Here is a 17,700-nt window from a genome sequence, read left to right as displayed (position 1 = left end):
GTGTTATCACTGGTGGACATAAACGCCTGTGCTATCGCAATGGCCTTACTGAGGTGTCTCTACAGTCAAAAGTTTTCGTAGGGTGGTCTCGTGGCCAATGCCCAGTACAAAAAAGTCTCTGAGCATTTGCTCCAGGTAGCCATCAAACTCACATTGTCCTGCAAGTCGCCTTAGCTCAGCGACGTAGCTCGCCACTTCCTGACCTTCAGATCGCTGGCACGTGTAAAACCGATACCTCGCCATCAGCACGCTCTCCCTCGGGTTAAGATGCTCCCGAACCAGTGTACACAGTTCCTCATGTGACTTATCTGTGGGTTTCACCGGAGCCAGAAGATTCTTCATGAGGCTGTAGGTCGGTGCCCCGCAGACCGTGAGGAGGACTGCTCTCCTTTTTGCAGCTTCCTTCTCCGTCCAGCTCGTTGGCTACAAAGTACTGGTCTAGCCGTTCGACATAGACTTCCCAGTGCTCACCCTCTGAGAACTTCTCCAGGAAGCTCACAGTTTGCTGCATCTTTGCGTGGGATTCGTATACTCGTCGCCAGTTATTGTGTTCCTCATACAGATGAGACTGCACACAGGGAGGGTAAAGTAACAGTGACCTCAGTCTTTAATAAGACACTCCAGAGTGAGGAACATGCCTTAGGGGCCGGCTTATATACAGCGCTCCCAAGGGATGCTGGGATCCCTTGGGACTTCAGGGGATGCACTCCCTGGTGGCGGTACATGGGAGTGCATGCTTTACACATACACAACATCTCGAGTGGCTGAATAGCCTCCTCCTGTTCCTGTGTAACAGGCTCGAGGGGCTGAATAGCCTCCTCCTGTTCCTGTGTAACAGGCTCGAGGGGCTGAATGGCCTCCTCCTGTTCCTGTGTAACAGGCTCGAGGGGCTGAATGGTCTCCTCCTGTTCCTGTGTAACAGGCTTGAGGGTTTAAATGGCCTCCTCCTGTTCCTGTGTAACAGGCTCGAGGGCTGAATGGGCTCCTCCTGTTCCTGTGTAACAGGCTCGAGGGCTGAATGGGCTCCTCCTGTTCCTGTGTAACAGGCTCGAGAGGCTGAATGGCCCCCTCCTGTTCCTGTGTAACTGGCTCGAGTGATTGAATGGCCTCCTCCTGTTCCTGTGTAACATGCTCGACGGGCTGAATGGCTTCCTCCTGTTCCTGTGTAACAGGCTCGAGGGGCTGAATGGTCTCCTCCTGTTCCTGTGTAACAGGCTTGAGGGTTTAAATGGCCTCCTCCTGTTCCTGTGTAACAGGCTCGAGGGGCTGAATGGGCTCCTCCTGTTCCTGTGTAACAGGCTCGAGGGCTGAATGGGCTCCTCCTGTTCCTGTGTAACAGGCTCGAGGGCTGAATGGGCTCCTCCTGTTCCTGTGTAACAGGCTCGAGGGGCTGAATGGCCCTCCTCCTGTTCCTGTGTAACAGGCTCGAGGGGCTGAATGGCTTCCTCCTGTTCCTGTGTAACAGGCTCGAGGGGCTGAATGGCCTCCTCCTGTTCCTGTGTAACAGGCTCGAGGGGCTGAATGGCCTCCTCCTGTTCCTGTGTAACAGGCTCGAGGGGCTGAATGGCTTCCTCCTGTTCCTGTGTAACAGTCTCGAGGGACTGAATGGTCTCCTCCTGTTCCTGTGTAACAGGCTTGAGGGTTTAAATGGCCTCCTCCTGTTCCTGTGTAACAGGCTCGAGGGCTGAATGGGCTCCTCCTGTTCCTGTGTAACAGGCTCGAGGGGCTGAATGGCCTCCTCCTGTTCCTGTGTAACAGGCTCGAGGGGCTGAATGGCCTCCTCCTGTTCCTGTGTAACAGGCTCGAGGGACTGAATGGCCTCCTCCTGTTCCTAACAAGGCTCTGTGTTGCTCGGGAGCGGGAAAGGTTTCCTTGTTGGGCCAAGTGACACCCATTGTTTAAAGCTACAACATCGCCCACTGTCCCATTCAGCAGAATTCTCGCATTGTAAGAGATGGGATAGGATCTGCATGACAGCTCTGATGTAACCATTACAGATTGTCCAACTGCAGGATCTATACAGCTCTCTGCCCAATTTTTAAAACATTTGTTCCTGGGATGTGGGCGTCGCTGGCCAGGCCGGCATTTATTGCCCGTCTCTAATTGCCCCTTGAGAAGGTGGTGGTGAGCCGCCTTCTTGAACCGCTGCAGTCCGTGTGGTGAAGGTGCTCCCACAGTGCTGTTAGGGAGGGAGTTCCAGGATTGTGACCCAGCGACGATGAAGGAACGGCCGATATATTTCCCAGTCGGGATGGTGTGTGACTGGGAGGGGAACGTGGAGGTGGTGGTGTTCCCATGGACCTGCTGCCCTTGTCCTTCTCGGTGGTAGAGGTGGCGGGTTTGGGAGGTGCTGCCGAAGAAGCCTTGGCGAGTTGCTGCAGAGCATCTTGTAGATGGTGCACACTGCAGCCAGGGGGCGCCGGTGGTGGAGGGAGGGAGTGTTGAAGGTGGTGGAGGGAGTGAGTGTTGGAGGTGGTGGAGGGAGTGAGTGTTGGAGGTGGTGGAGGGAGTGAGTGTTGGAGGTGGTGGAGGGAGTGAGTGTTGGAGGTGGTGGAGGGAGTGAGTGTTGGAGGTGGTGGAGGGAGTGAGTGTTGGAGGTGGTGGAGGGAGTGAGTGTTGAAGGTGGTGGAGGGAGTGAGTGTTGGAGGTGGTGGAGGGAGTGAGTGTTGAAGGTGGTGGAGGGAGTGAGTGTTGGAGGTGGTGGAGGGAGTGAGTGTTGGAGGTGGTGGAGGGAGTGAGTGTTGGAGGTGGTGGAGGGAGTGAGTGTTGGAGGTGGTGGGTAGCGGGCCGGTCAAGCGGCTGCTTTGTCCTGGATGGTGTCGAGCTTCTCGTGCACCACCTGCAGCACTGTGTCTGTGAACACCTGTATTGACCTCTGTCTCTCCCGGGTTTGATTGATTGTCAGGGCTCCAAGCAGCACTTGGCCAAGGAGCTGTCTGACTGCGTCATCTACTGCCGGAGCGTACACTTCCACAGCTTCAAACACTCCCGCACACACTACAGGTCCTACGAGATCTCCTCCTTCACTGAGTCCAAGGGTCGCAAACTGATCCGAGAGTCCGGTGAGTCGTGGGGGCAGCGGGTTTATATATAGAATAACAGATACCCGGGAGTGAGTTACAGGCTGGAGTCTAATCGAGGGGTTCGGTGGGGTTTATATATAGAGAATAACAGATATCCGGGAGTGAGTTACAGGCTGGAGTCTAATCGAGGGGTTCGGTGGGGTTTATATATAGAGAATAACAGATATCCGGGAGTGAGTTACAGGCTGGAGTCCAATCGAGGGGTTCGGGGGGGGTTTATATATAGAATAACAGATACCCGGGAGTGAGTTACAGGCTGGAGTCTAATCGAGGGGTTCGGGGGTTTATATATAGAATAACAGATACCCGGGAGTGAGTTACAGGCTGGAATCTAATCGAGGGGTTCGGGGGTTTATATATAGAATAACAGGTACCCGGGAGTGAGTTACAGGCTGGAATCTAATCGACAGGTTCGGGGGGTTTATATATCGAATAACAGATACCCGGGAGTGAGTTACAGGCTGGAATCTAATCGAGGGGTTCGGGGGTTTATATATAGAATAACAGATACCCGGGAGTGAGTTATAGGCTGGAATCTAATCGAGGGGTTCGGGGGTTTATATAGAGAATAACAGATACCCGGGAGTGAGTTACAGGCTGGAATCTAATCGAGGGGTTCGGGGGTTTATATATAGAATAACAGATACCCGGGAGTGAGTTATAGGCTGGAATCTAATCGAGGGGTTCGGGGGTTTATATAGAGAATAACAGATACCCGGGAGTGAGTTACAGGCTGAAATCTAATCGAGGGGTTCGGGGGGGTTTATATATAGAATAACAGATACCCGGGAGTGAGTTACAGGCTGGAATCTAATCGAGGGGTTCGGGGGGTTTATATATAGAATAACAGATACCCGGGAGTGAGTTACAGGCTGGAATCTAATCGAGGGGTTCGGGGTGGTTTATATATAGAATAACAGATACCCGGGAGTGAGTTACAGGCTGGAATCTAATCGAGGGGTTCGGGAGGTTTTATATATAGAATAACAGATACCCGGGAGTGAGTTACAGGCTGGAATCTAATCGAGGGGTTCGGGGGGGTTTATATATAGAATAACAGATACCCGGGAGTGAGTTACAGGCTGGAATCTAATCGAGGGGTTCGGGGGGGTTTATATATAGAATAACAGATACCCGGGAGTGAGTTACAGGCTGGAATCTAATCGAGGGGTTCAGGGTGGTTTATATATAGAATAACAGATACCCGGGAATGAGTTACAGGCTGGAATCTAATCGAGCGGTGCGGGGGTTTATATATAGAATAACAGATACCCGGGAGTGAGTTACAGGCTGGAATCTAATCGAGGGGTTCGGGGGGTTTATATATAAATAACAGAGACCCGGGAGTGAGTTACAGGCTGGAATCTAATCGAGGGGTTCGGGGGTTTATATATAGAATAACAGATACCCGGGATTGAGTTACAGGCTGGAATCTAATCGAGCGGTTCGGGGGGTTTATATATAGAATAACAGATACCCGGGAGTGAGTTACAGGCTGGAATCTAATCGAGGGGTTCGGGGGGTTTATATATAGAATAACAGATACCCGGGAGTGAGTTACTGGCTGGAATCTAATCAAGGGGTTCGGGGGATTTATATACAGAATAACAGATACCCGGGAGTGAGTTACAGGCTGGAATCTAATCGAGGGGTTCGGGGGGGTTTATATATAGAATAACAGATACCCGGGAGTGAGTTACAGGCTGGAATCTAATCGAAGGGTACGGGGGGTTTATATATAGAATAACAGATACCTGGGAGTGAGTTACATGCTGGAATCTAATCGAGGGTTCGGGGGGTTTATATATAGAAGAACAGATACCCGGGAGCGAGTTGCAGGCTGGAATCTAATCGAGGGTTCAGGGGGTTTATATATAGAATAACGGATAGCCGGGAGTGAGTTACAGGCTGGAATCTAATCGAGGGGTTCGGAGGGTTTATATATAGAATAACGGATACCCGGGAGTGAGTTACAGGCTGGAATCTAATCGAGGGGTTCGGGGGTTTATATATAGAATAACAGATACCCGGGAGTGAGTTACAGGCTGGAATCTAATCGACGGGTTCGGGGGGGTTTATATATAGAATAACAGATACCCGGAAGTGAGTTACTGGCTGCAATCTAATCGAGGGGTTCGGGGGATTTATATATAGAATAACAGATACCCGGGAGTGAGTTGCAGGCTGGAATCTAATCGAGGGGTTCGGGGGGTTTATATATTGAATAACAGATACCCGGGAGTGAGTTACAGGCTGGAATCTAATCGAGGAGTTCGGGGGGTTTATATATCGAATAACAGATACCCGGGAGTGAGTTACAGGCTGGAATCTAATCGAGGGTTCGGGGGGTTTACATATAGAATAACAGATACCCGGGAGTGAGTTACAGGCTGGAATCTAATCGAGGGGTTCGAGGGGTTTATATATAGAATAACAGATACCCGGGAGTGAGTTACAGGCTGGAATCTAATCGAGGGTTCAGGGGGGTTTATATGTAGAATAACGGATACCCGGGAGTGAGTTACAGGCTGGAATCTAATCGAGAGGTTCGGGGGTTTATATATAGAATAACAGATACCCGGGAGTGAGTTACAGGCTGGAATCTAATCGAGGGTTCGGGGGGTTTATAGATAGAATAACAGATAACCGGGAGTGAGTTACAGGCTGGAATCTAATCGAGGGGTTCGGGGGGTTTATAGATAGAATAACAGGTACCCGGGAGTGAGTTACAGGCTAGAATCTAATCGAGGGGTTCGGGGGTTTATAGATAGAATAACATGTACCCGGGAGTGAGTTACAGGCTGGGATCTAATCGAGGGGTTCGGGGGGTTTATATATAGAATAACAGATAACCGGGAGTGAGTTACAGGCTGGAATCTAATCGAGGGGTTCGGGGGGTTTATATATAGAATAACAGATACCCGGGAGTGAGTTACAGGCTGGAATCTAATCGAGGGGTTCGGGTGGTTTATATGTAGAATAACAGATACCCGGGAGTGAGTTACAGGCTGGAATCTAATCGAGGGTTCGGGGGGTTTATATATATAATAACAGATACCCGGGAGTGAGTTGCAGGCTGGAATCTAATCGAGGGTTCGGGGGGTTTATATGTAGAATAACAGATACCCGGGAGTGAGTTGCAGGCTGGAATCTAATCGAGGGGTTCGGGGGATTTATATATAGATTAACAGATACCCGGGAGTGAGTTGCAGGCTGGAATCTAATCGAGGGGTTCGGGGGGGGGTTTATGTATTGACTGATGGATACCCGGGAGTGAATGGGTTTCGATGGGCCGAGTGGCTGGGTTTGGGCTGCCTGTGTTGTTGGGGTGGGATGTTAATCATGCTCCCTCTTGTGTTGGGCTGCCAGCGAACGAGTTTGTGCGACACAACGCCTGGCAGCTGACCCGAGTCTACCCGAGCGGATTCCGAACCGACTCCTCCAACTTCAGCCCACAGGAGATGTGGAACACCGGGTGCCAAATAGGTAATTAGCCGCTCGGTGGGACCCCCCTCGAGTCGCTGGGACCCGAGGGGGAGGTGTCTACCTGCGCTCCCAGCTCCTCGGCTCAGTGTGGGGGAGCGTGGTATCTGCAGCGTCCCGCAAACCCTCGGGATTAGGGGCAAAACCCCCAGCGTTCCTGCCCCAGCTCACCGTCCTTTCGGAGGGGGCAGTGTTAGGGTCCCTGGGGTCATGCAGGGGTCATGCAGGGGTCATGCAGGGGTGACGCAGCAATGCTCAGGGTCACACAGCCCTGACACAGTAACAATTGGCGTCACACAGGGGTCAAGTAGTAACGATTGGGGTCAGACAGGGGTTATGCAGGGATCATCCAATAACACTGGGGTCGCACGGAGGTCATGCAGCGATCACACAGGGGTCATACAGTAACGATCGGGGCCATGCAGGGGTCACACAATAACAATCAGGGTCACATAGGGGTCACGCAGTAATGATCGAGGTCACGCGGGGCTCACACGGGGTCACACTGTAACGATAAAGTTCACACAGGGTCATGCAGTAACGATTGTGGTCACACGGAGGTCACACAGTAGCGATGGGGGTCAAACGGGGTCACACAATACCGTTAGAGGTCACACGGGGTCACACAGTAATGATCGGGGTCACACGGGGTCACACAGTACTGATAGAGGTTACACGTGGTCACACAGGGGTCACACAGTGCCGATAGGGGTCACACGGGGTCACACAGTACCGATCGAGGTCACAAGGGTCACACAGTAATGATAGGGTCACACGGGGTCACACAGTACTGATAGAGGTCACACGGGGTCACACAGGGGTCACACAGTACCGATAGGGTCTCACGGGGTCTCACAGGGGTCACACAGTACCGATAGAGGTCACATGGGGTCACACAGGGGTCACACAGTACCGATAGAGGTCACACGGGGTCACACATGGGTCACACAATACCAATAAGGGGTCACACGGGGTCATACAGTACTTATAGAGGTCACACGGGGTCACACAGTGCCGAAAGGGGTCACACGGGGTCACACAGTACCAATAGAGGTCACACGGGTCACACAGTAACGATAGGGGTCACACGGGGTCACACAGTACTGATAGGGTCTCACAGGGGTCACACAGTACCGATAGAGGTCACACGGGGTCACACAATATCGATAGGGGGTCACACGGGGTAACACAGTACCGATAGGGGTCACATGGGGTCACACAGGGGTCACACAGTACGGATAGGGTCACATGGGGTAACACAGTACCGATAGAGGTCACACGGGGTCACACAATACCGATAGAGGTCACACGGGGTCACACAGTACCGATAGAGGTCACACGGGGTCACACAATATCGATAGGGGGTCACACGGGGTAACACAGTACCGATAGGGGTCACACGGGGTCACACAGGGGTCACACAGTACCGATAGAGGTCACACGGGGTCACACAATATCGATAGGGGGTCACACGGGGTAACACAGTACCGATAGGGGTCACATGGGGTCACACAGGGGTCACACAGTACGGATAGGGTCACATGGGGTCACACAATACCGATAGAGATCACACGGGGTCAGGTACCCGCACGGTCCGAGCCCGGCAGTGATCACGGTGACGGGACTGACCGACACGGCTTTTCCTTTTGTCTCCCGTTGAGTGGCGCTGAACTTCCAGACGGCCGGCGAGGAGATGGACCTGAACGATGGACTTTTCAACCCCAACGCCCGCTGTGGCTTTGTGCTCAAACCCGCCTTCATGAGAGTCCTGGATTCCACCTTCGACCCCGAGCACCCCAAGGATACCGATGGTTATCGGCCGCTCAACCTAACTATCCAGGTAACCCCACCCAGCACCTGACTGGCACCCTGGGGTGCCCTGGGGTGGCCTGTTCCCACGCCTCACCAGGGTGCTACAAGGCTTCAGATCAACAGAGCTCCTCAGCCCATTTTATTTCATAGAATCAGAGACATTTACAGCACAGAAGGAGGCCATTCGGCCCATCGTGTCCGCGCCGGCCGACCAAGAGCTACCCAGCCTAATCCCACTTTCCCGCTCTGGGTCTGTAGCCCTGTAGGTTACAGCACTTCAGGAGCACATCCAGGTACTGTTTAAATGTGGTGAGGGTTTCTGCCTCTACCACCCAGTGAGTTCCAGACCCCCACCATCCTCTGGGTGAAGACATTTCCCCTCAAATCCCCTCCAATCTCTACCCTGGTATATTCAAGGCTCAGATCAATACATTTTTGGAGTCCAGGGGAATCGAGGGATATGAGGATCGGGTGGAGTTGAGGTCGAAGATCAGCCATGATCTTATAGAATGGCGGAGCAGGCTAGAGGGGCTGTACGACCTACTCCTGTTATTTAGATTGTTCCTGCGACGTGAGCATCGCTGGCCAGGCCGGCATTTATTGCCGATCCCCTAATTGCCCCTTGAGAAGGTGGTGGTGAGCCGCCTTCTTGAACCGCTGCAGTCCGTGTGGTGAAGGTGCTCCCACAGTGCTGTTAGGGAGGGAGTTCCAGGATTGTGACCCAGCGACGATGAAGGAACGGCCGATATATTTCCCGGTCAGGATGGTGTGTGACTGGGAGGGGAACGTGGAGGTGGTGGTGTTCCCATGGATCTGCTGCCCTTGTCCTTCTCGGTGGTAGAGGTCGCGGGTTTGGGAGGTGCTGCCGAAGAAGCCTTGGCGAGTTGCTGCAGTACATCTTGTAGATGGTGCACACTGCAGCCAGGGGGCGCCGGTGGTGGAGGGAGTGAGTGTTGAAGGTGGTGGGTAGCGGGCCGGTCAAGCGACTGCTTTGTCCTGGATGGTGTCGAGCTTCTCGAGTGTTGTTGGAGCTGCACCATCCAGGCAACTGGAGAGTGTTCCATCACAGTCCTGACTTGTGCCTTGTAGATGGTGGAAAGGTTTTGGGGAGTCAGGAGGTGAGACACTCGCCGCAGAATACCCAGCCTCTGACCCGCTCTTGTAGCCACAGTATTTATGTGGTTGGTCCGGTTAAGTTTCTGGTCAATGGTGACCCCCAGGATGTTGATGGTGGGGGATTCGGTGATGGTAATGCCTTGTGAAGCACCTTGGGATGTTCCTCTACGATAAAGGCACCGTATCATCATCATCATCATAGGCAGTCCCTCGGAATCGAGGAAGACTTGCTTCCACTCCCAAAGTGAGTTCTTTGATGGCTGAACAGTCCGATACGAGAGCCACAGACCCTGTCACAGGTGGGGCAGACATTCGTTGGGGGAAGGGGGGTGGGGGTGGCACTGATTTACCACACGCTCCTTTCACTGCCTGCGTCTGACCTCTTCACGCCCACAGCGTTGAGACTCGAGGTGCTCAACGCCCTCCCGGATGCACTTTCTCCACCTGGGACGGTCTGCAACCAGGGACTCCCAGGTGTCGGTGGGGATGTCGCACTTTACCAGGGAGGCTTTGAGGGTGTCCTTGTAACATTTCCGCTGTCCACCTTTGGCTCGTTTACCGTGAAGGAGCTCCGCATAGAGCGCTTGCTTGGGGAGTCTCGTATCTGGCATGTGAACTATGTGACCTGCCCAGCGAAGCTGATCGAGTGTGGTCAGTGCTTCGATGCTGGGGATGTTGGCCTGGTCGAGGACACTGATGTTGGTGCGTCTGTCCTCCCAAGGGATTTGCAGGATCATTGGTGATATATCTCCAGCGACTTGAGATGTCTTCTGTACATGGTCCATGCCTCTGATCCATCCAGGAGGGCGGGTATTACTACAGCCCTGTAGACCATGAGCTTGGTGGTAGATTTGAGGGCCTGGTCTTCAAACACTCTTATCCTCAGACGGCCGAAGGCTGCACTGGCGCACTGGAGGTGGTGTTGAATCTCTGCATCAATGTCTGCCTTTGTTGACAAGAGGCTCTCGAGGTCTGGGAAATGGTCCACATTGTTGAGGGCCGTGCCGTGGATCTTGATGACTGGGGGGCAGTGCTGTGTGGTGGGGACAGGCTGGTGGAGGAACTTTGTCTTACGGATGTTAAGTGCAAGGCCCATGCTTTCGTACGCCTCAGTGAATACACAGACTATATCCTGGATTTCAGCCTCAGACTGTGCGCAGACGCAGGCGTCATCCGCGTACTGTAGCTCAACGACAGAGATTGGGGCGATCTTGGACCTGGCCTGGAGGCGGCGACGGTTAAACAGGTTCCCACTGGTTCTGTAGTTTAGTTCCACTCCAGCGGGGAGCTTGTTGACTGTGAGGTGGAGCATGGCGGCGAGGAAGATTGAGAAGAGGGTTGGGGCGATGACACAGCCCTGTTTGACCCCGGTCCGGACGTGGATTGGGTCTGTAATGGATCCGTTGGGAAGGATCACGGCCTGTATGTTGTCGTGGAGCAGGCGGAGGATGTTGACAAACTTTGGGGGCATCCGAAACGGAGGAGGACGCTCCATAGACCCTCACGGTCAACAGTGTCAAAAGGCCTTTGTAAGGGCTGGCGCTGCTCCCTGCATTTTTCCTGCCGCTGTCGCGCTGCAAAGCTCATGTCCGTTGTGCCCCGTAGGGGACAAAATCCGCACTGCGACTCCGGGAGGAGCTCCTCGGCCACAGGGAGAAGGCGGTTGAGGAGGATTCTAGCGACAACTTTCCCAGTGGCTGATAACAGGGAGATTCCCCTGTAGTTGCCGTAGTCGGACTTGTCTCCTTTTTAAAGATGGTCACGATCACTGCATCTCTGAGATCTCCCGGCATGCTCTGCTCCCTCCAGATGAGGGAGATGAGGTCATGTATTCACGCCAACAGCGCCTCTCCGCCATATTTTAGCGCCTCAGCAGGGATTCCATCCGCACCCGTAGTCTTCTTGTTCTTAGTTTGCAAAATGACTCCATATCTCCAAGTTTGTGGATGACACTAAACTGGGTGGCAGTGTGAGCTGTGAGGAGGATGCTAAGAGGCTGCAAGGTGACTTGGACAGGTTAGGTGAGTGGGCAAATGCATGGCAGATGCAGTATAATGTGGATAAATGTGAGGTTATCCACTTTGGGGGAAAAACACGAAGGCAGAATATTATCTGAATGGCAGCAGATTAGGAAAAGGGGAGGTGCAACGAGACCTGGGTGTCATGGTACATCAGTCATTGAAGGTTGGCATGCAGGTACAGCAGGCGGTACCCCTCTCATTCTTCTAAACTCCAGTGAATACAGGCCTAGTCGACCCAGTTTCTCCTCATATGTCAGTCCTGCCATCCCGGGAATCAGTCTGGTGAATCTTCACTGCACTCCCTCAATAGCAAGAATGTCCTTCCTCAGATTAGGAGACCAAAACTGAACACACTATTCCAGGTGAGGCCTCACCAAGGCCCTGTACAACTGCAGTAAGACCTCCCTGCTCCTATACTCAAATCCTCTCGCTATGAAGGCCAACATACCATTTGCCTTCTGCACCGCCTGCTGTACCTGCATGCCAACTTTCAATGACTGATGTACCATGACACCCAGGTCTCGTTGCACCTCCCCTTTTCCTAATCCGCCACCATTCAGATAATATTCTGCCTTCGTGTTTTTGCCACCAATGTGGATAACCTCACATTTATCCACATTATACTGCATCTGCCATGCATTTGCCCACTCACCTAACCTGTCCAAGTCACCTTGCAGCCTTTTAACGTCCTCCTCACAGCTCACACCGCCACCCAGCTTAGTGTCATCTGCAAACTTGGAGATATTACACTCAATTCCTTCATCTAAATCATTGATGTATATTGTAAATAGCTGGGGTCCCAGCACTGAGCCCTGCGGCACCCCACTAGTCACTGCCTGCCATTCTGAAAAGGACCCGTTTATCCCGACTCTCTGCTTCCTGTCTGCCAACCAGTTCTCTATCCACGTCAGTACATTACCCCCAATACCATGTGATTCAATTTTGCACACCAATCTCTTGTGTGGGACCTTGTCAAAAGCCTTTTGAAAGTCTAAATACACCACAGCTACCAGTTCTCCCTTGTCTACTCTACCAGTTACAGCCTCAAAAAATTCCAGAAGATTTGTCAAGCATGATTTCCCTTTCATAAATCCATGCTGACTTGGACCGATCCTGTCACTGCTTTCCAAATGCGCTGCTATTATATCTTTAATAATTAAAATAAAAATTGATTCCAACATTTTCCCCACTACTGATGTCAGGCTAACCGGTCTATAATTATCCGTTTTCTCTCTTCCTCCCTTCTTAAAAAGTGGAGTTACATTAGTTACCCTCCAGTCCATAGGAACTGATTCAGAGTTGATGGACTGTTGGAAAATGATCACCAATGCATCCACTATTTCTAGGGCCACTTCCTTAAGCACTCTGGGATGCAGACAATCAGGCCCCGGGGGTTTATCGGCCTTCAATCCCATCAATTTCCCTAACACAATATCCCGCCAATAAGGATTTCCTTCAGTTCCTCCTTTTCACTAGATACTCGGTCCCCTAGTATTTCCGGAAGGTTATTTGTGTCTTCCTTCGTGAAGACAGAACCAAGGTATTTTAACTGGTATGCCATTTCTTTGTTCCCCATTATAAATTCACCTGAATCTGACTGACTGTCTCACTCTCTCCCTCCCTCCCTCCCTCTCCCTCTCTCCCTCTCTCACTCCCTCCCTCCCTCTCTCTCACACTCTCTCCCTCCCTCTCTCACTCTCCCCCTCTCTCACTCACGCTCTCTCTCTCCCTCACTCTCTCACACACTCTCTCCCTCTCTCTCTCACTCTCTCCCTCCCTCTCTCACACTCCCTCACTCTCTCATTCTCTCCCTCCGTCTCTCACTCTGTCCCTCCCTCACACACTCTCTCCCTCCCTCTCTCCCTCTCTCACTTCCTCCCTTTCTCTCACACTCTCTCCCTCCCTCTCTCTCACTCTCCCTCTCTCTCTCTTTCTCTCTCCCTCTCTCCCTCCTCCCTCTCTCTCTCACTCCCTCTCTCCCTCTCTCACTGTCTCCCTCCCTTCCTCTCACTCTCTCCCACCCTATTTCACACACTCCCTCCCTCTCTCACTCTCTCCCTCTCTCCCCCCCTCCCTCTCTCCCTCCCTCTGTCCCTCTCTCACTCCCTCCCTCCCTCTCTCTCACACTCTCTCCCTCCCTCTCTCACTCTCTCCCTCTCACTCACGCTCTCTCTCTCCCTCCCTCTCTCACTCACACTCTCTCTCTCCCTCTCTGATTTCCTCTCTCTCTCTTCCTCTCTCCCTCTCACACTCTCCCTCTTTCACACACTCTCCCTTCCCTCCCTCTCTCTCTCTCTCTCCCTCTCTCCCTCCCTCTCTGTCACTCCCTCTCTCTCCCTCGCTCACTCCCTCCCTCCATCTCTCTCCCTCCCTCTCTCTCCCTCTCTCTCTCCCTCTCTCCCTCTCTCTCTCTCTCTCTCCCTCTCTCCCTCCCTCTCTCCCTCTCTCTCCCTCTCACTCCCTCCCTCTCTCCCTCCCTCTCTCTCTCCCTCTCTCACTCCCCCCTCTCTCTCCCCCCCTCTCTCTCCCTCTCTCTCTCACTCCCTCTCTCTCTCACTCCCTTCCTCTCTCTCTCACTCTCTCCCTCTCTCTCTCCCCCCTCCCTCATTACCCCCCCTCTCACTCCCTCCCTCTCTCACTCCCTCTCTCTCTCTCTCTCTCCCTCTCTTCCTCTCTCTCTCCCCCTCTCCCTCACTACCCCTCTCTCTCTCACTCCCTCCCTCATTACCCCCCCTCTCTCTCTCCCTCCCTCCCTCTCTCTCTTCCTCTCCCTCCATCCCTCCCTCTCTCTCTCTCTCCCTCCCTCCCTCTCTCTCTCCCTCTCCCTCCATCCCTCCCTCTCTCTCTCTCCCTCCCTCCCTCTCTCTCTCCCTCTCCCTCCATCCCTCCCTCTCTCTCTCTCCCTCCCTCCCTCTCTCTCTCCCTCTCCCTCCATCCCTCTCTCTCTCACTCCCTCCCTCTCTCTCTCCCTCCCTCTCTCTCCCCCCAGGTGATCAGTGGGCAGCAGTTGCCCAAGGTGACGAACAGTAAGCATGGATCGATTGTGGACCCGCTGGTGAGGGTGGAGATACACGGAGTGCCCATGGACAATGGCAGACAGGAGACCAAGTACATCGACAATAATGGTACGTCCCGCTCTCGGCCCGCTGGTCCCCACAGGCGCCTCTCTCAGCGAGTGACACCGACTGTTGACAGTGCTGTCGGTGTCTCGACCTTAAACCTTAAACTGTCGACGTTTGCGTCGCTCCACCATCGGTGGCCGTGCCTGCAGCTGCCTGGGCCCCAAGCTCTGGAACTCCCTCCCTAAACCTCTCCACATCAAGAGCAGACAAGGCTACAGGGAGATTTGATCGAGGTGTTTAAAATCATGAGGGGTTCTGATAGAGTGAGTAAGGCGAACTGTTCCCGGGGGCAGGAGGGTCGGTAACCAGAGGGACACAGATTGACGATAATCGGCAGAAGACCAGAGGGTGAGATGAGGAGAATTTATTTTATGCAGCTCGAGTTGTTGTGATCGGGAACGCGCTGCCTGAAAGGGCGGTGGGAGCAGATTCAATAGTAACTTTCAAACCGGGAATTGGATAAATATTGAAGAGGGAAAATTTGCCGTGCCGTGGGGAAAGAGCGGGAGGAGTGGGAATAATCGGATCATCTTTCAAAGGGTAACGCTCCCCCTACACTGTCCCATCAAACACTCCCAGGGCAGGTACAGCATGGGGTTAGATACAGAGTAAAGCTCCCTCTACACTGTCCCATCAAACACTCCCAGGGCAGGTACAGGGGGTTAGATACAGAGTAAAGCTCCCTCTACACTGTCCCATCAAACACTCCCAGGGCAGGTACAGGGGGTTAGATACAGAGTAAAGCTCCCTCTACACTGTCCCATCAAACGTTCCCAGGGCAGGTACAGCACGGGGTTAGATACAGAGTAAAGCTCCCTCTACACTGTCCCATCAAACACTCCCAGGGCAGGTACAGCACGGAGTTAGATACAGAGTAAAGCTCCCTCTACACTGTCCCATCAAACACTCCCAGGGCAGGTACAGCACGGAGTTAGATACAGAGTAAAGCTCCCTCTACACTGTCCCATCAAACGTTCCCAGGGCAGGTACAGCACGGGGTTAGATACAGAGTAAAGCTCCCTCTACACTGTCCCATCAAACACTCCCAGGGCAGGTACAGCACGGGGTTGGATACAGAATAAAGCTCCCTCTACACTGTCCCATCAAACACTCACAGGGTAGGTACAGCACGGGGTTAGATACAGAGTAAAGCTCCCTCTACACTGTCCCATCAAACGTTCCCAGGGCAGGTACAGCACGGGGTTGGATACAGAGTAAAGCTCCCTCTACACTGTCCCATCAAACACTCCCAGGCCAGGTACAGGGGGTTAGATACAGAGTAAATCCCCCTCTACACTGTCCCATCAAACACTCCCAGGGCAGGTACAGCACGGGGTTGGATACAGAGTAAAGCTCCCTCTACACTGTCCCATCAAACACTCCCAGGGCAGGTACAGGGGGTTAGATACAGAGTAAAGCTCCCTCTACACTGTCCCATCAAACACTCCCAGGGCAGGTACAGGGGGTTAGATACAGAGTAAAGCTCCCTCTACACTGTCCCATCAAACACTCCCAGGGCAGGTACAGGGGGTTAGATACAGAGTAAAGCTCCCTCTACACTGTCCCATCAAACACTCCCAGGGCAGGTACAGGGGGTTAGATACAGAGTAAAGCTCCCTCTACACTGTCCCATCAAACACTCCCAGGTTAGATACAGAGTAAGACAGCGGAGAGACGATACTTTCATCCCCTCAATCTGGGCTGGAATAAAGCCAAGCATGTCACTCACTGCCCAGCCCAATCCCAGGCCTGGCCCTATTGTAATTACATGTTGCCACCAGTAGGCGGCAATGTCGCACCATCTAAACGGTGAAATGTCGCCACCTATTGGCGGCAATATAAAATTACAATCGCTGAAGCTCGAGGCAGTATGTGTGTGACAGACATAGAAACATAGAAAATAGGTGCAGGAGTAGGCCATTTGGCCCTTTGAGCCTGCACCACCATTCAATAAGATCATGGCTGATCATTCACCTCAGCACCTGCTTTCTCTCCATATCAGTTGATCCCTTTAGCCATGAGGGCCACATCTAACTTCCTTTTGAATATATCTAACGAACCGGCATCAACAACTCTCTGCGGTACTGAATTCCACAGGTTCACAGCTCTCTGAGTGAAGAAGTTTCTCCTCATCTCAGTCCTGAATGGCCTACCCCTTATCCTTAGACTGTGTTCCCTGGTTCTGGACTTCCCCAACATCGGGAACATTCTTCCTGCATCTAACCTGTCCAGTCCCGTCACAATTTTATATGTTTCTATGAGATCCCCTCTCATTCTTCGAAACTCCAGTAAATAAAGGCCCAGTTGATCCAGTCTTTCCTCATATGTCAGTCCTGCCATCCCGGGAATCAGTCTGGTGAACCTTCGCTGCACTCCCTCAATAGCAAGAACGTCCTTCCTCAGATTAGGAGACCAAAACTGAACACAATATTCCAGGTGAGGCCTCACCAAGGCCCTGTACAACTGCAGTAAGACCTCCCTGATCCCATACTCAAAACCCCTAACTATGAAGGCCAACATGCCATTTGCCTTCTTCACCACCTGCTGTACCTGCATGCCAACTTTCAATGACTGATGTACCATGACACCCAGGTCTCGTTGCACCTCCCCTTTTCCTAATCTGCCGCCATTCAGATAATATTCTGCCTTTATGTTTTTGCCCCCAAAGTGGATAACCTCACATTTATCCACATTACACTGCATCTGCCATGCATTTGCCCACTCACCTAACCTGTCCAAGTCACCCTGCAGCCTCTTAGCGTCCTCCTCACAGCTCACACCGCCACCCAGCTTAGTGTCATCTGCAAACTTGGAGATATTACACTCAATTCCTTCGTCTCAATCATTGATGTATATTGTAAATAGCTGGGGTCCCAGCACTGAGCCCTGCGGCACCCCACTAGTCACTCCCTGCCATTCTGAAAAGGACCCGTTTATTCCGACTCTCTGCTTCCTGTCTGCCAACCAGTTCTCTATCCACGTCAATACATTACCCCCAATACCATGTGCCTTGATCTTGTACACCAATCTCTTGAGTGGGACCTTGTCAAAAGCCTTTTGAAA

General features: G+C 52.6%; 1 protein-coding gene across 1 annotated transcript in view; it reads left to right on the top strand.

Moving 5' to 3' along the window:
* The window catches only part of LOC139260442 (1-phosphatidylinositol 4,5-bisphosphate phosphodiesterase delta-4-like), a 93,385-nt gene that overhangs the window by 64,624 nt on the left and 11,061 nt on the right, over positions 1 to 17,700 (top strand). The window contains exons 9-12 of the mRNA XM_070877005.1: positions 2,906 to 3,062; positions 6,453 to 6,569; positions 8,228 to 8,406; positions 14,505 to 14,640. Coding sequence (XP_070733106.1) covers positions 2,906 to 3,062; positions 6,453 to 6,569; positions 8,228 to 8,406; positions 14,505 to 14,640 — 589 coding nt within the window. The remainder of the gene's footprint in view (positions 1 to 2,905; positions 3,063 to 6,452; positions 6,570 to 8,227; positions 8,407 to 14,504; positions 14,641 to 17,700) is intronic.

The sequence above is a fragment of the Pristiophorus japonicus genome, chromosome 3 (genome assembly GCF_044704955.1).
Source record: "Pristiophorus japonicus isolate sPriJap1 chromosome 3, sPriJap1.hap1, whole genome shotgun sequence".
Lineage (NCBI taxonomy): Eukaryota > Metazoa > Chordata > Chondrichthyes > Pristiophoridae > Pristiophorus > Pristiophorus japonicus.
This window is presented reverse-complemented; position numbering and strand designations above follow the sequence as displayed.